The sequence below is a fragment of the Garra rufa genome, chromosome 23, assembly GCF_049309525.1.
Source record: "Garra rufa chromosome 23, GarRuf1.0, whole genome shotgun sequence".
Taxonomy (NCBI): domain Eukaryota; kingdom Metazoa; phylum Chordata; class Actinopteri; order Cypriniformes; family Cyprinidae; genus Garra; species Garra rufa.
The window spans coordinates 33,200,510-33,222,492 of record NC_133383.1 but is presented as its reverse complement, the minus strand read 5'-3'; the positions used below and the strand labels follow the sequence as shown (position 1 = coordinate 33,222,492).

The 21,983-nt window shown below is 38.1% G+C and overlaps 1 protein-coding gene across 11 annotated transcripts in view; it reads right to left on the bottom strand.

The window, feature by feature from the left end:
- Nucleotides 1-7,113: 7,113 nt before the first annotated feature.
- ppip5k2 (diphosphoinositol pentakisphosphate kinase 2) overlaps nt 7,114-21,983 on the bottom strand; it is a 73,407-nt gene continuing 58,537 nt past the window's right edge. For 6 of the 11 annotated variants that reach the window (XM_073830205.1, XM_073830199.1, XM_073830195.1 and 3 more), the window contains 5 exons: nt 13,525-13,587; nt 12,859-12,879; nt 9,672-9,815; nt 9,462-9,575; nt 7,114-8,003 (listed from right to left, as the gene is read on the bottom strand). In XM_073830205.1, coding sequence (XP_073686306.1) covers nt 7,732-8,003; nt 9,462-9,575; nt 9,672-9,815; nt 12,859-12,879; nt 13,525-13,587 — 614 coding nt within the window. In that variant the 3' untranslated portion in view covers nt 7,114-7,731. The remainder of the gene's footprint in view (nt 8,004-9,461; nt 9,576-9,671; nt 9,816-12,858; nt 12,880-13,524; nt 13,588-21,983) is intronic. The other 5 variants (XM_073830197.1, XM_073830202.1, XM_073830204.1 and 2 more) reach the window with 2 other exon arrangements.

The following is a 21,983-nucleotide window of genomic DNA, read 5'->3' as shown; positions in this document are numbered from 1 at the left end:
TTGGCATATCTCAGACCCTAGGCTTTTTTTTTTACAGCAGATTTAGGCCGCGATCACACCGAACGTGTTTTTGCAGTTGGAGGCGCCTCTTTTGAATGGTTTTCTGTTGGCAGTGAGCGTTCTGCGCGCTGTTGCCCCTCGCGTTTTTGCAGGAAGTTGAAAAAAAATCAACTCTGAGCGGAAAAACGCCCAACGTCATTCGCGTTTTTTTCCATTGTCCAATCGAATGAATGGAGAGGCGGGCCTTCTGTTGTGGTGACGAAAGTTTACCGTTGCTTAAAAAGTCCGGAGACTGCAAGAAATGGAGGAGAAACCTTTGGTGTCTGTCGCAGGTAACCCGGAGCTGTATTTTTTAGGGTTTCTGCTAATATGACAGTTTACTTAACAGCAAAAAAACTAAGATTTTAGAGCGCTCGCGCTATAATCCTTTGATTTGACTGACAGGACAGCTGTTTTGGTCGTTGCTTAGCAACATAAAAAAACGCAGCACACTGCTCTTTTATTAAAAGTCACCAAAAAAGGCAGTGCTGTGCGCCTCGCGTTTTTAGAACTAAAAGACGCGTTTGGTGTGATCGGGGCCTTATGGGGCAGGCAGCGAGCGGATCGTGAAGAAAGGTCAGCTGAATGTGACACTTTATGTTTCAGCCTAGAATCGCTGATGCAGCCTTTAAAAATAAAGGTGCTTTAAAAGGTTCTTCACAGCGATGCCATAGAAGAACCATTCAGACAAAGGTTCTTTAAAGAACCATCTCTTTCTTACCTTTTAATAATCTGAAGAACCTTCTTTCGCCACAAAGAACCTTTTGTGAAACAGAAAGGTTCTTCAGATGTTAAAGGTTCTTTATGGAACCATATCAACAAAAAAGGTTCTTCTATAGCATCATGAAGCACCTTTAATTTTAAGAGTAATAATAATAATAATAATACATTTTATTTGAAAGCGCCTTTCAGGACACCCAAGGACACTGTACAAATCAGAAAACAAATAAAAAAATACAAAATACACTTAAAACAGTGGTGTGGGGGGTGAGTGAGGGACAGAGACGAGAGATATTGCGTAAGTGGAAATATGCAGATCGATTGGAGAGAATGGAGGGGGTACCTATGAGAAGGACTTCTGTTTTGGAGCTGTTAAGTTTGAGAAAATTGGCAGAAAACCAGGAATGAATTTCTTGTCAACAGATGGTAAGGGAGGATGGAGGGAAAAACTCGAGTGGTTTAGCAGAGAGGTAGAGCTGGGGGTCATCGGCATAGCAGTGAAAATGAATGTTGTATTTACGGAATATGTAGAATATAAATGATGAAAAGGAGGGGTCCCAGGACAGAGCCCTGAGGGACACCGGCAGATACAGGGAAGGAGTCAGACCTATGGGATTTGAGTTGAATAAACTGTGTGCGACCAGATAAATACTGTATGAAGTTAACCAGGCGAGGGGGGTGTTGGTTAAACCGATGTAGGAGAGTCTGTCAAGGAGGATGGAGTGAGAAATGGTATCGAACGCTGCTGTGAGATCAAAGAGAATGAGGATGGAAAGCAAACCCGAAACGCAGGCTACAAGCAGGTCGTTAGTTATTTTAAGGAGGGCTGTTTCAGTGCTGTGGAGGGGACGAATACCGGATTGAAAATTCTCTATTATTAGTAGTGAGATGGGAATGGAGTTTCATAGCCACAGATTTTTCTAGTATTTTGGAAACAAAGGGAAGGTTTGAAATAGGACGATTATTGAAATTAGTGGGATCCAAACCAGGTTTTTTCAGGATGGGTGTGATTGTGGCTGTTTTAAATGACCAAGGGACAATACCAGAGATGAGGGATGAATGAATAATATTGGTGATGAGGGGAGCTAAAGAAGGGAGACAGGATTTCACCAGAGTAGTGGGGAGGGATCAAGCTGACAGGTTGAGGGTTTAGACTTGCAGATGAGTTCTGAAACATCTTTGATGGAGGGGAGGGTGAAGTTAGAAATTGTGGATATTATGGATACAAAAGGGAGGGAAAAGTCCACTCCAGCGGCTGCTGCTCCACATGAGGTCAGGTGTTGGTGGATATCAGAGATATTCGAGACAAAAAAGGACATGAGCGAATTACAAAAGTCAGAGGATTGTCTGTGATGAGGAAGAGAATCAGGAGGTTTCGTTATAGTGGTGAGGAATGAAAAAAGGGGTTTTGGAACTATGTTGATTTGAATGAATTAAACCAGAGTAGTAGGCAGATTTGGCAGAGGAGAGGTGATTCTTGTAGTCCTTTGGATTTAAGTTAAGACGGAGGGCAGGGGTGAACCAGGGTGCAGAGCGAGCGAAGGAGTGTATGTTAGATTAGAGAGAAGTTACAAAATGTGCAGTAATGGGGGCTTCCAGGACAAGTTTGGGAATCTTGAATTGTGTCTAAATCATAGGTCCTGTTCCTTGAGATCTACCTACCTGCAGAGTTTAGATCCAACCCTGATCAAACACAAGTGCTTGTAATTATCAAGTGCTTCTGAAGATCTTAATCAGCTGGTTCAGGTGAGTTTGATCAAGGTTAAAGATAATCCTTAAAGTTAGTAGACCTCAAGGTCAAGAGTTAAGAACCCCTAATCTAGGCCACATTTTCATTTCATGGTTCAAGTGACACAATTCAGATTTTTTTCCTCCCATGCGGCACAGATCGGATATGGCCCACAAATGTAAAAGCACATGGATTCTTTTGTTCCCAGATCGGTCTCAGCCCTCATTCATATGTGGAAATGAATCGGATATGTGTATTTGCATCTGCAATGAAAACAGACTGATCAGATATTTCCCTGCCAATGCTTGTTGTACGTCACTAAAAAAAGAGACTGTGGCCAATAACGTCAACTCAAGAGGGTGCTTTTCTGGGCAGTGCCAGGTCCACGGTTTTTCCATGGAACTGGGCTACTTCTACATTGTTGCTGTGGGTTAAAGCGATCTCCCCACCTACCCCTGGAAAACGATTTCAAAACACAGTTTTCATGTTATACATCAATCTGGAAGTCGGCCACTGTGGCAACACTAAATGTAAATAATGTCACTAAACAGAATAGAACTCGTGCATGGATTTAGCAAAAAAACCAAAAAACAAAGAGACTAAAGTAATTCACTATGTAAGGGATAATGTACAGGCAGCCGGTAGTTATCGCAGAAATAAGCCCCGACAGTATGATCAGGACTTGTCTTGTATCACACTGAAGGGGCTTATTTCGCGATAACTACCGGCTGCCTGTACATTATCCCGCTTATTACACGGCTACTTGCCACATAAGGAAAAAAAACTGGACATGAATATGAATTTGAAACCTTTTATTGGCATATTTGTTTTAAATTAACATTTTTATCCTTCCGCGAAACGATATAGTACCACGTGACTAGCATTCAAACTATGTACGTTAGTAAGACAATTTAAATAGATTAATGTCGAAATTTTCCATTGTTAATGTGGTTGTCCAGTGTTTGTCACAAGATGGCGCCAAACGGTAATCTTTGTTGGCACGGAGGGATATTAAACATACAAGTAGTACCGGCTATGCGTTATTACTTTGGAGCGGTGATTATTTGAAAAGAACGAACCGGCAAATGTCTCAACTGACCAATCAGAATCAAGCATTCCAAAGAGCCGTGTAATAAATCGGGATAAGAAATATAAAGAAGAATTGTCGGGTCGTCAGTCCGCAACAAAGGACTGATGTACTGGTGGTACAAAGGACTGGTGGTAAATATTCATATGAATATTTACCACCTATTACAGGGCTCAACAATATGGACTGCCTTATGGGCCGGTGCAATTCATTCATTCACTGCATTCATGTTCCAAAATGTCATTTATGTGGAAACACTACATTATTATTATTATATTTAGTCTGTTAAAGGCCTTTTTTTTTTTTTTTTTTTGCTTACTAAGTCCTTTTCTATATGATTTAGCAGCTTCCACACATTTTTTTCTGTGGTTTAGACATCATAATTTAGTAAAACCAATGATTCTGTAGTAATTAAACCGTGCAATCCGTGCTGCTGTTTATATCCTAGTATCGCCACAATGGTCGCGCATCCAGGTAACTGACCAAAACGTGACGTACCGTATCTCACAAAAGTGAGTACACCCCTCACATTTCAGCAACCATTTTTGTATATCTTCTCAAGGGACAATACTATAGAAATGAAACTTGAATATGTTTTAGAGTAGTCAATGTGCAGCTTGTATAGCAGTATAGATTTACTGTCCTCTGAAAATAACTCAACATACAGCCATTATTGTCAAAATAGCTGGCAACAAAAGTGAGTACACCCTCAGTGATAACAGCAGAATGTTGTTTAACCATGCAAAGCCATGTGTCCTATTCATCATGTTTATGTTTTTGCCTGCTTAAAAGGACCATACAAACTTGTGTATCTTGTATTAGAGCAATTAAATACAAAGAACTCTCTGAGGATTTGAGAATTAGAATTGTTGCTCTCCACAAAGATGGCCAAGACTATTAGAGAATCAGTAACACCCTGAAACCCAGTTACACTACAGTGGTCAGGTTTTCCAAGATGGGTTCCTTTCAGAATAGGCCTGGCAAAGGGTCAATCAATGAAGTTGAGCACTCGTTCTGTGCGTCAGGAGCAGAACCTGGCTTCAAAAAACAGACGCATGAGTGCTGCCAGCATTGCTTTAGAAGGTCAGCTTGTCAGTGCTCAGACCATATGCTGCACACTGCAAGTTGTTTGGTTCGGTTTGCATAGACATCATTCCTGAAGGAAGCCTCTTTTAAAGTTGGCTCACAAGAAAGCCCACAAACAGTTTGCTGAAGACAACCAAGAGCATGAATTACTGGAACCATGTCCTGTGGTCTGATGAGACTATAAAATAAACGTTTGGCTCAGATGGTGTCCAGCATGTGTGTCTTGCCTACAGTCCAGCATGGTGGTGGTAGCATCATGGTCTAGGGCTGCATGAGTGCTGCTGGTTCTGGGGAGCTGTAGTTCATTGAGGGAAACATGGACTCCATTATGTACTGTACATTCTGAAGCAGAACATGATGCCTTCCCTCCAGAAACTAGACAGAACGGCAGTTTTCCAACATGATAATGACCCCAAACACACCACCAAGATGACAACTGCCTTGCTGAGGAAGCTGAAGCTGAAGCTGAAGGAGATGGGGTGGCCAAGTTTGTCTCCAGACCTGAACCCTATTAAGCACCTGTGGGTCATCCTTAAGCGTAAGGTGGAGAAGCACCATGTGTCTAACGTCCAGCAGCTCTGTGAAGTCATTATAGAGTAAGTCTATATACATTATAAGCCTAAAAGGGCAGTTTTTTTTAAATAGAATTAGAATATAGGGTGTTATGCTGCGTTCACACCGCCCCAAATGTCATGCGTCAGTTGCGGCAAGATTACATGTAAAGTCAATGGTTGAGTCCGTCAGAGGTCCGTCAGAGGCTCTGCGTTGCGTTGTGTCCGTTGGATCCGTCAACTTTAAGCGTTACCTGCGTTTCAAGCGTCAACGCAGCCAACGCAAGCAACGCAGAAGTTCAGCTAGCTGAACTTTTGACGGACTTGACGCACTTGAAGCAGTGCGTCAACCAATCAGAGCGTCTCACTGTAGCGACGTCACCACACGTATTTTGAATGAAGCGGGAGCGGAAAAAACAACAACATACAATTCTCTGCGATTGCAGACGGCTACAAGCTTATTCTAGCCGTCTGCAATCGCAGAGAATTGTATGATCCGTCCTCGTTGTTGTATAAAGACAGGAATGTAAAGGAACTTGCTTGGATGAAGATCGCTGAAGAGATCGGGATGTCAAATCTTTTCTCAACGTAATTATTTCCCATTTCGTTAGCTAGCGAAACATGTTCATGAGAGGATTCCAAAATGTCCAGTCCCAATAGTTTGCCATGGTTTATTCAGGGGAAGTGTGCAAAAAACTAGATGCGTTGGGAGCGTTGCCTGACGTGTGCGGTGTGAACGCACCAAAAAGCAAGCATTGCCAGCTTCAACGTACATGCGTCAAACTAGATGCGTTAGGTGCGTTGCCTGACGCAGACAAAGTGTGCGGTGTGAACGCACCATTAGAGTTTAGAGGGTCAAATAAAGATGGAAGAGATGTGTTTTAGATGATTCTTGAAGATGGCTAAGGACTCAGCTGTTGGGATTGAGTTGGGCATGTCATTCCACCAGAAAGCGTACATTTAATGTGAAAGTCAATGAAAGTGATTTTGTGCCTCTTTAGGATAGCACAATAATGTGTCGTTCACTTGCAGAACGCAAGCTTCTAGAGGCACATAAGTCTGAAGTAATGAATTTAGGTAAAGGGGTGCAGAGCCAGTGGTGGTTTTGTAGGCAAACATTAATGCCTTGATAATCTTGATAATTGGTATCGTATAAAGCGCTATTTAAATAAAGGTGACTTGACTTTTAAAAGAAGATGTAAGCTTGTTGGAATTGCGTATCGAGGCCGGCAATATAAATGCGGCCCTAGACACTAGTGATGTTCATTTTCAGTGCTTCCCAAACCTGTCCTACAAAAGTACCTTTAAAAAAAAAAAAGGTGCTTCACGATGCCATAGAAGAAGCTTTTTTTGTTTAAATGGTTGCATAAAGATTCTTTAACATCTGAAGAACCTTTCTGTTTCACAAAAGGTTCTTTGTGGCAAAAGAAGGTTCTTCAGATTATTAAAAGGTAAGAAACAGATGGTTCTTTGAAGAACCTTTGTCTGAATGGTTCTTAGTTGAGCCAAAAATGGTTCTTCTATGGCACTGCTGTGAAGAACCTTTCAAAGCACCTTTATTTTTAAGAGTGTAGGTGTCCAATTATGTTTCTGCAGGGCCATTGAACAAACCTGAACCAATCCACCCAAAACAGGTTATCATTGTCTTCAAGATTACTACAACGTTACAGGCTGGTGTGTTGGAGAAGCTTGGAGCTTAACTCTGCAGAAAAGAGGACCTCAGAAACCAAAATTTGACAGGACTGGGTACTAGATAATTAAACGATTAGATTGGAAGACATGTTGGGGAAAGAGATTTGAAGAAGTGGCTACTGAAGGACTATTCGACCATTCCCAGTATTCAAATGCACAATTTAGGATTACATTTTTAAAAATTCCAACAGCCAAAGTTCATTCCCAGTTTACACAACATTTTATTTCAGTCTGATGGAAAAGTAACTGTTAACATAAGGCAGATGTCAGTTGCAGCTGAGGGAAAGAAGTGCACAGTCTGATTGTAATCAAATATATGCATTAAAAATATGTTTCTAAACAAGAAATGTATCATTGGACCTTGTTTGATGAGGCTCCAGAAAGTGCTGCATTCTTCAAATTTTCCAAAAGAATTAAAACCAGCTGCAGCAACATGTCATACTATGACAAGTAAATCCTAATGTGAGCTTTTACATTTCAACATTCAAATATACAAGATAAATGTAACATTCTTCGGAACCATTCGAGGTGAATGGAAAAGCTAAATAAGCTTACGATATGATTGTAATTACAACAATGTGATATCTTTTGGTGGACTGTGTTTTGGTATCAAACATTCAATGAGATATTCCTTTAATTGCAAATAAAGGTATAGCTAATTATTGTCACTAAAAGTAATGAAGTGAGTTCTGTAACATGCACAGTGAGTTTTGGTTCACTGGGTCCAGTTAACATATGCATTGGTTGTCCATGAGCTTGAACCATGGCATGTGTTCACCTGCTTTAAAAGCCGAGTTGTGCCCAGGTTGGAGGTTTGCAGATGGATGTCATGTGTAAAAGCCTGACTTGGTTTTTGCAGCACTCTTGTTTTCTACAGCAGGGGTCTCATGTTTTGCTGTGGCACTGGATGAGACACTGGACTGTTGTTTGGCTTTAACAGCAGAGTCATGAGATTCAGGTGGCGGAAAGATGGAAATGTTGGGGGCAGGCTTGGGCTGCTTGGTCTCTGAACTCTGTGAGGTTTTGCCACAACTCGCACCACGCACTGAAACATCTGCTGAAAAGGCTCTGGGTTTTCTGACTGGAAAACCATCTTGATCTGAAGGGGGGAAAAAAATACCCTGAGTAAACTGGATTGTGACAAGCACAATTAAACCTAAATTTATTCAGACACCTTCAAAATTTCTCACATTATCACTATAGTTTAGAAAATGCTAATAAAATATGACAAGAACTTAGAGTTAAACTGTGTCAGAACAAATTCATCTTGATAATACCATCCTTCTGTTAGACTGTCTCACAAACTACAGTGCCTTGCGAAATTATTCATACCCCTTCATTTTTTTCACATTTTGTTATGTTGCTGCCTTATGTTAAACTACTTTAAATTACTATTTTCCCACATCAGTCTACACTCCCTACTCCATAACGGCAAAGCAAAAAATAGTTTTTTAACATTTGTGCAAATTTATTAAAAATAAAAAACTGAAAAGATCCCGTTGCATAAGTATTCATATTCATATTTCTGGGACACTCGTAGCTCAGGAGCATTCATATTGCTTCTAGATGTTCCTACACTTGGAGTGGAGTTAAACTGTGGCAAATTCATTTGAATGAGTCTGATTTAGAAAGACACACACCTCTCAGAAAAGGTCTAACGACTGAAAATGCATATCAGAGGAAAAACCAAGTCCTGAGGTCAAGATAACTGCCTGTAGAGCTCAGTGACAGACTTGCGTTAAGGCAGTGATCTAGAGAAGAGTTCAGAAACAAATCTGCTGCATTGAAGGTTGACAGAAGCATTCTCCATAATGGAAGACGACTGGAACAACTAGGACTCTAGAAAATGTCTGCCAGCCCCCATCCAAGCTGACAGAGATGGAGAGGTGAAAAGGTGAGGCAAAGAATAGCAGATAATTGCCAAATACAGATGTGCAGAGCTTGTCACATCAGACCCAGAAAGACTTGAGGCTGTAAAGGTGCTTCAACTATGTACGAGTTAAGGGTATGAATACTTATGCAATCTACTTATTTCAGTGTTTTATTTTAATAAATTTGTAAAATTTGCAAATCTGGTTTTTGCTTTGTCATTATTATGGTGTATGGAGTGTAAACTGATGTGGGGAAAAACTCATTTAAAGCAGTTTAACATAATGCTGCAACAAAAATGAAGGGGTATGAATACTTTTGCAAAGCACTGTAAATGTAAATTTGGGTACCTATGTGTCATAGTTTACTTTATTTTGCTATCCTCACTTACATAAATTAACTATTGTGTCCTGCACCCAATAGTAAAAAAATATCAAAAATTATATCTGGTGTCTAAATAATTTGAGCTAATTCAGCAATTTTATCTGATAGTGTTTCCATTTCTGATGAATAACAGACTTCTTTCTAGTTCTTTGCAATTGCTGGATAAGGATTTTTTTTTCTTTCAGATTAATTTGCTGTAATTCATAACGATTTCTGTATCACCTTGACCAATTCACTACAATGAAAGTTTCATTTTACACAAGAGTAACATCTATTGAATTAAATGTCATTTTATGCAACATGCCTGTTGTATTCTTCTCTGGTGAGCATGTCTTCTTTCCAAGAGACTGGGTGAAAGGACAAGGCAAAACCTTTGCTGGAGTGTAAGTGTTCAAAGGAGCCTTCTTTGTGGGCACAGCTGAGGGTCAAAAGAAAACAACAAACAGTTAAGACAAATGCACAATAAACCGTGCACATTATACAGTGCATTTGGTACATGATGTCTTGATTGTACCTGGTGAGGATGCAGATATTTCCAGTATTGGATCATGAGATATGGCTATGGAAGCGAGGAAGTCATCCACTTGTTTGAGAGACAGGGAATTATGGAGGGTCTCCAAGGGACAGATTGAAGGAACCATGGAGTACAACTCAAAACCTTCAATGAAACATACCAGAATATCAGAATCTGATAAAAAGGCTATAAAAGCTAGAATAATCATACAGCATGAGCTATAACTTAAGATCTTGGACACATGGTAGAAAGACGGCGTTCCATTTCCTCTGAAAGTGACAAGCAACAACACCATCAAACGTAAGTTTGAGGTGGGCAGGATGGAGGAGGCAGATGGGTCACACAAAGAACAGCTCACAATACCTTCAATCTACCAAAAACATCACTTGGCAAAGATGAATTTATGAAGCGGAAATGATAATTGACCTACCTTGTACACTTTTTTTTTTACATTTCTCAGATGAAACTAGTGAAACAACATGATTATGATTTGATTTATTCACATCATGCAATTTGGCACAAGATGTATAAATATAATCGTCAGGAATCTTTATCAAAAAACCAATAAGCAATGAGAGGCCATGCATTACAGTGATTATCCCACTGTAAAACCACTGTAACACACATTCTCTCATGGTTTATTGTATTAATACACACCAGCAACAGTTATAAAATATAAAAGACTCCAACGATCAAAAAAAAAAAAAAAAAAAATCAAAATGCCTAATTCTTCTGACAAGTTTATTGGAAAGGTGCGTTCACATCAGACGCGAATGAAGCGTTAATCGCGAGTGATTTACATGTTAAGTCAATGCAAAGACGCGATTTTGCGTTTCGGGCATTTGCGGCGCATAACGCGCAATTTGCGCAAATCACACAAGTTGAAAAATCAGAACTTTGGCGCATATTCACACTGCGTTAACCAATCAGGAGCTTGCTCTAGTAGTGACGCGATTACGACGTAGCGAGCGGAGGCATCATTGTGGAAAAAATATTTCTCATCCTTTATTTACATTTGAACAAAAAGTGGCATGTCCAAAATTATTCATATCCTTTGCAAACTGTCACAGTCTATGGGAAAATCCAAAGTTCTATACCATTCCAAATAGTCCAAGCTGTTCTAAAGCATCCTAATGACCCTGATTCATTGGGAACAGCTGTTTTAATCAACGCAACAGGTGGAAAACAGAAGCTCTCTGCTGTTGGTTTGTGGACAGTCATGGCTAAGACAAAGGAGCTCACTGAGGACCTGCAGCTGCGCATTGAGGCTGCTCACAAGTCAGGAAAGGGCTATAAGACCATATCTAAATGTTTTGAAGTTCCAGTGGCTACAGTGCAAAGCATTATTAAAAAATACAAGACGTTACGCACTGTGAAAAATCTCAGAGGACGTGGTCGGAAGCCAAAAGTGACACCTGTGCTGGTCAGGAGGAAAGTGAGAGAGGTCAAAAAGAATCCAAGGATCAGCACCAAGGCCATCCTGATGAATCTGGGCTCTGCTGGTGGCAACATCTCAAGGCAGACAGTCCAACAGACACTGAACACCGCTGGGTTCCACGGACACAGACCAAGGAGGACACCACTTCTCCAGATACGGCACACAAAAGCCTGCTTGGCCTTAGCAAATGCTCATCTGGACAAAGAAGAAGACTTCTGGTCTTCTGTTTTATGGTCAGATTAAACAAAATTGAATTGTTTGGCCACAATGATGTAGCCTTTATTTGGTGTAAAAAAGCAGAAGCCTTCAACCCTAAGAACACCATCCCCACTGTCAAACATGGTGCTGGGAACCTAATGTTTTGGGGGTGTTTTTCAGCCGGTGGACCAGGGAACCTAATCACAGTAAACGGCACCATGGAAAAGGAGCAATACATCAAAACTCTCAACAACAACATCAGGCAGTCTGCAGAGAAACTTGGTCTTGGGCACCAGTGGACATTTCAGCACGACAACGACCCAAAACACACAGCAAAAGTGGTGAAGAAATGGTTATCAGACAAAAACATGAACGTTTTGCAGTGGCCCAGCCAGAGTCCTGACTTAAATCCAGTTGAGAATCTGTGGAGGAGCTAAAGATCAGGCTGATGGCAAGAAGACCCTCCAACCTGAAAGAGTTGGAGCTCATCGCTAAAGATGAATGGGCAAAAATACCAGTGGTGACATGCAAAAATTGCTGTAATCGCCAATAAAGGCTTTTCTATTGATTATTGAGAAGGGTATGAACAATTCTGGACATGCCACTTTTTGTTCAAATGTAAATAAAAGATGAGTAATAATTTTTTCCACAGTGATGCCTCTTGTACACTGTCTATTATCTTCTGGGAGACGTCTGTGTAATTTCTAATAAAAAAAAAACTTGCTGGTTGAATAAAAATAACTTCAAGTCAGAATTTGCCAGGGGTATGAATAATTTCGGGCTTGACTGTATACATATTGAGACTACAAGCTAGCTAAAGCCAGCAAACTGGGCTTATTCGCATATTTTACAACTACTTTCTGGTGTGAACGCCCCATTAAACATGAGTGATTTAGATGTTAAGTCAATGCAAAGACGCGACAGACATCCTCCACCGCGATTTGCGCGAATTGAGCATTTCGAATTCAAAATGTTCAAGCCTTCAAGTCACGTCTGGTGTGAACTCCTATATCTCTTTTAGCGGCTGCTGTACTCATATTTAAGTGCTGGTCCCACTTAACACCCAGAGTTTATTTTAAATGTTTAAAAAAACCAATACTTATTAACAATAAAAGAAGAGGCATCTTAAGGATTGGATGAGTGAAGGAGCTAATCATACAACAATATAAAGCAACAAATACTAGACAATATTTAGATTATTAGGTTTGGTGATTTACCTACTATAAGTTAAAAAAATAAAATATATACTATATTAAAAAATACAAACGGTCATGTGTTACTTTTCCTTCTGTGAATGCAAGGAATAAACAAAAAAACATGCACAGAGGACTGTTTTCTTGTTGATACATCAAAAACCGAATAGAATTGAGATTTTTATTTTTTGTTTGGCTATTATAGGAGAGATACAAGAGGGTTTGGAGTTGGGTAAAGGTCAAAAACAGGGTATAAAGACTAGATCTAAATACTAGTTTGGGGACTAAAGTCAAAATAAAATAACAAACACTAATTAGACAGGATAGAGTAAGTATATCAAGCATGATTAACACTTACCACTGAACATACTGGAAAACACTGACCCATTTAGAAAAGCAGATTAAAAGAAAAAAACAAGCAAACAATAAAAATGATATGCTAAAAATTTCCTAAAACTTGCAAAAACATCATCTTAGATGTCATCAACTCTTCATTGATTTCCTCTTTAATTTATGTGAGTTTTTTTTAAATGTGTATACTATAGAATTTAGAACTGAAAACATGTAAGAAGGTAGCAAAGCTAAAATATAAACAAGTTAAAATAAAATGTTACATTAAATATATATATATCCTTTAAATAGGCATAAGAACAGCAAGTTCTCATCACCTGAAAACACATTTCATCAGTTAAGAAATAGCTCATTCAGCCACAAATAAACAAGTATAATATTAGGTAACAACAAAATATGCATACTGTGCTTTCACACAGATGACAGAACAAAACTGACAGCAATCTTTGAAATCCATATAATGAGACCACCGTGCAGAGAAGACATAAACTGTTGGTTCCTGGTGTGTTGAAGGGTTATTTTTATCCCTCTAAAATTAATAACTGTCATATTCCCCGCTCCCTATCCTGCGGTTGATGGAGGAACTCTATATCCAGAAGAACAAATAATAAAAAACTCAAAAACTGAATGTGAGGGGAAAACGTGTACTAGGAATTAACAAAAGCAAACATACCATTGGTTGGGTGTCGCGCAAATGAGATAGAAAACCTTTTTACAGCAGAACCACGCGTAGCCTCTGAGAAAGAGAAAAACAGGTACCTGAAATGTATAACAGCTAACAGAAAGAGGGTTAAAGAAGGGCTAAAGAAGGCAAGAGTCATGCAGGAAAGACGCAGAGGAAAAGCAGAAGAGTGCTTGTGTTAAGTGTTTGGACAGCCATAGGGATATTGATTAAAAAAACAAAAACCTTCCACTTTTCAATATGAAATCTTTCCTTTCTGATCATGAAAACACACCATATTAACCTTAGAATGCATAATGGGGGTTAACATTGAGTAAATGTTTAAAAAAAAATACAATTCAAATGTTTGATTGATACTGGTTTCAGGTTATAAAAAGGTGTAAAATGTCAAACTCCAAAAGGCAAAGCTGTGAAAATATTTGAGCAAGATGTTGGAGTAAACAGGATCGCAATAGGTCCTCAATTTTGACCTCCACAGAGAAAGGTTTGTTACATCAACACAGACAAATACCCAGTGCCATTAAAGCAAGAAGACCACATTTCACCCATGGTGACTCTCAAAGAACACTCTTAAAAATAAAGGTGCTTTACGATGCCATGGAAGAACCTTTAACATCTGAAGAACCTTTCTGTTTCACAAAAGGTTCTTTGTGGTGAAAGAAGGTTCTTCAGATTATAAAATAGTATAAAACAACCAAGAACCTTTGATTAAATGGTTATTTGTAGAACCAAAAATGGTTCTTCTATGGTATCGCTGTGAAGAACCTTTTGAAGCACCTTTATTTTTAAGAGTGTACTGACCGTGCAACAGCAGTGGCTGAAACAAAATCTCCACATACTTTGTATTTTTCAAATAATGTTGATGTCTCGTGTGAAGATCACTATAATGTGGTGGGCGCATCTGCAAGGACCAGGGCCCATATTCACAAAACATCTTAAGTCTAAAATTAGCTCATAATTTGCCAAATTTAGAAGAAAATCTTAAAAATAATGGGTGTCAATCCTAAATTGTTTGCTCTATGGCCCTGTTTCCACTGTCAGTTAAATGCGACCCAATTCCGATTTTTTTGCTCATATGTGACACAGATCGGATCTGTTCTATGACAGTGTAAACGGGTAAAAAACGCATGCATTCGGAAGCCTGAAGCAGGAGCAGTAATACCACGCAGCACATGTGCAAATGCTAAACTAGCTGGGAACTCATTTCTGATAATACTCCGCCTGCTTCGGCCATATTACGGCAGCAAACTTCCTTGACTATTACGCCGGAATGGGAGTGTAGTTCCTAATCTTATCAGCCTAGAAACTCACAGCTTTACATTTCCACCGGTCTTAGTACACGATATAACTACAGAAGAGTCAAGTTTTAAATACAACAAATATGTGACCCTGGACCACAAAACCAGTCTTAAGTCGCTGGGGTATATTTGTAGCAATAGCCAAAAATACATTGCATGGGTCAACATTTTTGATTTTTCTTTTATGCCAAAAATCATTAAGAAATTAAGTAAAGATCATGTTCCATGAAGATTTTTTGTAAAATTCCTACTGTAAACATATCAAACTGTAATTTTTGATTTGTAATATGCATTGTTAAGAACCTAATTTGTACAACTTTAAAGGTGATTTTCTCAGTCTTTTAGATTTTTTTGCATCCTCAGATTTCTGATTTCAAATAGATGAATCTCAGTCAAATATTGTCCTATCCTAACAAACCATACATCAATAGAAAGCTTATTTATTGAGCTTTCATATGATGTATAAATCTCAATTTTGTCAAATTTAACCTTATGACTGGTTTTGTGGTCCAGGGTCACATATGGAAACTCGTTGGTCATTTTTGAATGCGATGCTATTGGTCTAATAGGTTTCAATGATCTATGCTAAGCTATGTGATATCGCCAGAACAGGAGAACGGCTGAATGGATTTCAAAAAGGTAAAACCCAACTTATTAACTCGGGGGGAGTAGGAGAATGATCCTATTTCCAAAAAAAGTGGAGTGTTCCTTTAAGGGAACGCTTGGAGAATTGTTGGGGAAATGTGTAACATTATATTTGATTGGTGCACTACAGTATATCTGTACAGTAGTCTGTCTCATTAATGTTAGTCTTACCATAAAAGAAAAGAGGGAATCACTTGCTGCACTTCTTTAAACTGGTTTTGTAGTTTTATTAATCAATTTATTTCTAATAAACACATTTGAGTATTTGTTTTTCGCACATGAATGATTTTGCTTAAATGTAAAATGATAATACATTATTTCTTTCTATCTAGGCTATTTGTTATACAGTTTTTTTCACATCTGTTCTTATTTATAATAGCAAAGATAAAATAACAAATAGCTGTATTGTGATTATTAATATAGTAATTATTAATAAGAAAAGAACTGGAGGAAAACTGTAATCTTTCTCATAATCAACTTTGCTGACTCTATCTTCAAACGGGTGTAGCGTAGTCCAACAAATCATGCATCATATTTTTTTTAAATGTGTTAATTGTGACTGGTTTGATCAGCACTGTTCACATATTATTCTCAGGAGGAAGCACGTGTGAAGGAATTAAACCACAACGACGCATGCGTGACGTTTAAGACGATATGGCAAGTGTAAACGCATGAATCGGATATGGGTCACAATTGAAAGAACGTGTAAACGGACAGCCAAAAAAATATAGGCAACAAATTAGAATTGGGCATCAAGACCTGCAGTGTAATGAGGCCTAAAGGAACTTTACAAAGCGTATTTTAGTGCTAAAACTAGCTCATAAATCTGTGAAACGTTAGGAGTAGTGAAGAGGACTTAGGGTGTACTCACACTAGGCAGTTTGAACCGTGCCCGAGTGCGTTTGACCACCAAAGCGCGGTTCGTTTGACTAGTGTGAGTGCTCCGAACCGTGCCCGGGCGCGGCTCGATTAGCCGTCCCTGGCCCGCTTGGAAGAGGTGGGCCAGAGCACGGTTCAGTTGGACTCGGACGCGGTTCGCATGCAGTGTGAGCGCTAACCGTGCTGGAGCACGGAACAGGACGCGTGATGTCGCGTTTTTGCGAGGTAAAAAGCGTTTTTATAGTCCATAATCAAAGCTGCAAAGTCCTTGCTGCACTTCAGCTGGTAATTAAAAACCTCCTCGTACGAACAGCAAGATTGCGCGGAAATTTTCGTGCCGCAAAGGCGAAAGACCTGTATAATAATAAGCTGTGAGAGGGCTGTGGACCACCGCGGACCAAACGATTTAAAATAATTATCCACAAAGTAAACTATTTCGCGTTCAGCGCGAGCGTTGCTCTTCCTGTTTATCCTGAAACCATCGCAACATAATGACGTAAGCGTGCTCCGGCACGAATGCTGAAACCCTATGTGAGTGCAGGCCAGAGGGGGAGTGGGGAGGGGGGACAGTCGTGCTCGAGCCCGGTTCACAGCAACCGTGCCTAGTGTGAGTACACCCTAACTGTGCGTTCACACCGCCGGCGGCGAGAGCGTCAAAGTGGCCGGAAGTCATTCATTTTCAATGTGAGCCGGCGGCGAGAAGCGGCGAGAGCGGCGCGGCGCGTTTTGGGCGGTGTGGGCGTCGGGGAGAGTTGAAGTCAGGTCAACTTTATGGTAATGAGCTATGACGCGGCTCGGCGGCAACCAATCGGAATGTAGAAGTTCACCGCTGAGAGGTTTCAAAAGAACGCAGTCCTGTAAACTTGGTTCCGGCCACATTAGTTCCCAAGGAAAATGGAGGAGAAGTTAATTATTGCTGTGGCGGGTTTCCCCATAATCTACGACGTGTCCCTGTTTTTAAGTTTGCACTTAACCATGAACACAAAACCCACACCATACAAATGGCTTTTAATTAGTTTATTTCGTTAGCAAACATGTAACTACAATTAAATTCAATTTCTTATTTTCATGTTTAAAATATTTAATATGGTTAACTAACTTACATCCAACTTGTGGTCAGTCTGCACAAGATCGACATGCTTGTTTGCTTTGCGGCCGCTTTAAATACAAGATCAAGCGTTTGATCGTCAGAGCGTCAAGAAATCTTTCTACAGCGTTGCTTGCAGGGCGGCCAGAGCGAATTTTGACGCTCTCGCCGCCGGCGGTGTGAACGCACAGTAAGACCAAATCACAAACTGTCCTAAAATGGCCTTGGAACGAAAACATTTGACCATAGTGAGCTTTTAAAAAGGTATATCACCTTAATCGCATGGGCATTATGACTGTTGTACAACTTAACTGGGACAGTTTTCCATTAATTATATATAGAAGGTGATCTCAGTACAGATTAACAGGCACTATTACAGTTACCATTAAAACCATTCTTTGATGTTTTTTGTTGTTTTGTTTTTTTTCTCAACAGGGCTAAAACGGCTGTTGCCGGCAATCTGCCTCAGAACTTAGGTTTTACAAACATTTATTTGCACGTTTTCCCACGCTACTTTTTAGTTTATTGAGGTTATCCCAGAATTTTCTTTGATTATATCCTTGTTTGCATCCAGTTTGGTTTTCTTTTACATTTGCATGTCTTTCTATCAGCATGATTATTCGATTCTGTTAATAAAAAGGCCATTTATGTGCATATCAGCTAACTGTTTACAAAAAGCACACATGTAAAAGACTGACAATTAGCTAAACAGCTACTTGTTTATTTAGTGACACTAAACCTGTATTTTAAAATCTTTATTTGAATGTGGCTACATAATATTGTACTCTACAATATTTCTATGTAATAAATCTCTGAAAGAGACTCCTCCCCCTTCAGCCAATCACTGTGCGCATAGTTAATAAGCATGCTGACATCATTCATAGCAATGAGGTCAACCCCGCCCCTACTCTTAACTTAAGACCTCTCTCTATTTTATTAGTAAAAGTTTGTCTCAGCAGCTTTGTAAATAGGTTTTAAGAGGAAACTCTTAGCTAAAAACTTTCACTGCTATTTCGGAGAACTCTTAATGGTAAGATAAAATGTTTTGTGAATATGAGCCAGATATATAACTTGCTAAAGTTGCTAGTAAATTAAAATCTCACTTAAATACACATTTGCTACAAGTAATTATAGCAAATTGTATTTTTGGTATTGTATATAGAAAATTAACAAATTAAGATTATCACTAAATTTTTTTTTTTAGTGTAGTGTATAATCAGATTCTTAAATGTTTTAGTTACACTGATGGATGCCATCACTTTGTAGGAAAAAAAACACAATCTAAAACAGCTTATTTTTTCCCCATTATGCATTCATGTAGGTTTTTCTATCATGCTTTCTAAGGTTTCTAAGGTTTTTTTCACTATGCTTTCTTTTCTAAACCACAACAGCACTGCTACTCCATGCACACAGTCTTGATTCACAACACTAGTTAGCCATGGAATCTCAAGATTTTCACAAAATCATTTCCAGGTACCAAATATCAAACGAAATTATAATAATAAATAAATAAATAAAAAACAGGACATAAAAGGTATGTTGAGTTCTTTTTCCTCCTCAAATAACATCCACAAAAGACAGAATGATTTTAAGTCACTTGCTGCATTATTGTAGTTGCACTCAAAAATGTCCCTCTGAACAGTTCATACACTCTTAAAAATAAAGGTGCTTCACGATGCCATAGAAGAATCTTTTTTGTCTAAATGGTTCCAAGAATCTTTAACATCTGAAGAACCTTTCTGTTGCATAAAAGGTTCTTTGTGGTGAAAGAAGGTTCTTCAGATTATAAAAAAAGTAAGAAAGAGATGGTTCTTTGAAGATCCTTTGACTGAATGGTTCTTTGTGGAACCAAAATGGTTCTTCTATGGCATCGCTGTGAAGAACCTTTTAAAGCACCTTTATTTTTAAGAGTGTAGTCACTGCAACTACTGACTAAAATTATGTTTTTGGCTTTTCAGACAGATAAAACTTCTGGCTGGACACATAAACATTAACAGAAACTAGTCTCTTGGATATTGGTGCATCCACACTGCAAAAAATGCTTTTCTTACTTTGATTTTTTGTCTTGTTTCCAGCCAAAATATCTAAAAATTATTGAATCAGGAAGTATTTTCTAGACAAGTAAAAATTAGGTGAGTTTTTGCTTAAAACAAGCAAAATAATCTGCCAATGGGGTAAGAAAAAAAATCTTATTTCAAGCAGACAACTAGATTATTTTTCTTACCCCATTGGCAGATTATTTTGCTTGTTTCAAGCAAAAACTCACCTAATTTTGACTTGTTTTTACTGAAAAACATATTTTTACTTGTCTAGAAACTTGTCTTAAATCCTTCCTGATTCAAGAATTTTTAGATATTTTGGCTGGAAACAAGACAAAAAAATCTAAGTAAGAAAAGCATTTTTTTGCAGTGCATGAGGACAATATTCTTGTGCTTGCACATACTGTCTGCCTCATTCACTGATTTAGATATTGTGCACATTGCAGACCTGTCTGCCCCATTCAGGTAAGTTTAATGTTCAATGTTAACAAAATACCCATACATAAATTGGTTCAAAACCATTCTTGCCCTACTCCAACTCAACTAATTCAGAGCTAAGGTATTGACTTGCCAGGAAATTTCTGGCGTTTCTTAGGATAGTTACTTCATCTCTGTTTTCAAAGATGGTGCTGGTGTGGGCACTGGAGAAGGGAAATACAGTAAACCCAGAACACTACTATACGCATTTGACAAATTTAAAAAAAGAAGAAAAAAATCATTCTGAATTTTAGTTTAAGCCAACATTTTTGGAGTATCAAAAATTAAAACTGCATTGTATGCACATGTACAAATTTCTGTAGTGTAAACTGTGAAATTTACTACATGAAAAGTTAGTTGCTAACACGTGACTAAGTTTAAGCCTAAATTAAATATGTTCATATAAAGCATTCATTTGAATTACATTAACCATGTTTTAATGAACATTTTAAATCCTCAATGTTTTGTTTGCATGGACTTCCAATGTAGGTCAAGAAATCTCTCAGGATTCATTAAAACATATTGGTAACACTTTACAATAAAGTTGAGCTATGAATGAACAATACTTCTACAGAATTTATTCATCTTAGTACATGTTAACGTCAGCATTTACTAATGCATTATTTAAAGGTTTGTTGACATTAGTTGATGCAATGTGAACTAACATGAACTAACAATGATCGACCTGTATTTTTTATTAATTAACATTAAGAAAGATGAATAAATAGTGTAATAAACATTTTGTTCATTGTTTGTTCATGCACCTGTCAAATTTGAGATTTTGGGCTTTTTGCTTTTTCATAAAGTGTTTTTTCAGACTAGTGGAAAAGAGTATCTTTTATAGCACTTTATCTATTATTGTCAATAGATTTCAATTACAATATTTTTAAAGGCCGTTTTCTCAAAATGAGTTTTTTCTCCTACACTGAGCCGAAAAACTCCACTTCAGTAGCTCTTACACACACCAAACTTTACATTTTTATTCCTGTCTATATCCTGAAGGTTTTTACAGAGGGATTTGTTCATGGATAATTTGCTTGATTTTATACAACATTTTATTCCCCCCCAAAAATACATTGTTTTCTGAATTATGGACTAACAACATGACATACCCAAAATCCCCTCTGTAAACACGTTTGACTCTAATGTCAAAAAAAATTAAACAAGACTTTTGAAACTGACTTCATCCAGTGTTTAGATTTTTGGACGAGAAATGTATGCAAATTAGTGCATACTTCATTAAATAATGGCTCATTTGCATATTTAAGTCTAACAATTCAGAAAACTTGTGATACAAATTTTTTTGCAATTATCAATGTAATCAATCAACTTGGTAAGTAAGGTGATAACTATTAATTATGTTTTTACCCTATTCACCTGCAGAGTCTCACCTTAATACATTAACTAATGTTAACAAATGATACCTTATTGTAATGTGTTGCCAAAATATTTGTTTTGAAAATGAACAATGTGTTGGAACGAAATGAGTAATATGATAAGAAATTTCATTCATTCGTTTCTAATTTTGAATAGTTGCACTTAATTTACATTTTATAACTACACTGTGCATTTGTATAGAGTTAATACTTTTTTTAATAATAAGATTTTTTTATGATCTTAGATTAAAGGTTTGTTATTCAGTTACTTTATTGCTATCCATACATGAAGTTTTATAGACTGACTACTAAAACATACAGTTTGCAGTGGAGAAAACAGGGTACAGCATACGTGTTTACAGTGGTATTTGGGTATATTAAGGAAAAACTAAGTAAAGTAAAAAAATTTAAAAAAAAGTATGAAGTAACATTATTTTACAAACAGGCAGAGATTCTGACGAGACAGATGCTTAAATGAGTAGCTCACTTCCAGAACAAAAATGTACAGACATCATTGTCATCCAAGATATTCATGCCTTTCTTTCTTCAGTCATAAAGAAATTATGTTTTTTTTTTTTTGAGGAAAACACTTCAGGAATTCTCTTCATGTAGTGGACTTCTATGGTGCCCTGCCAAAATGCAGTTTCAA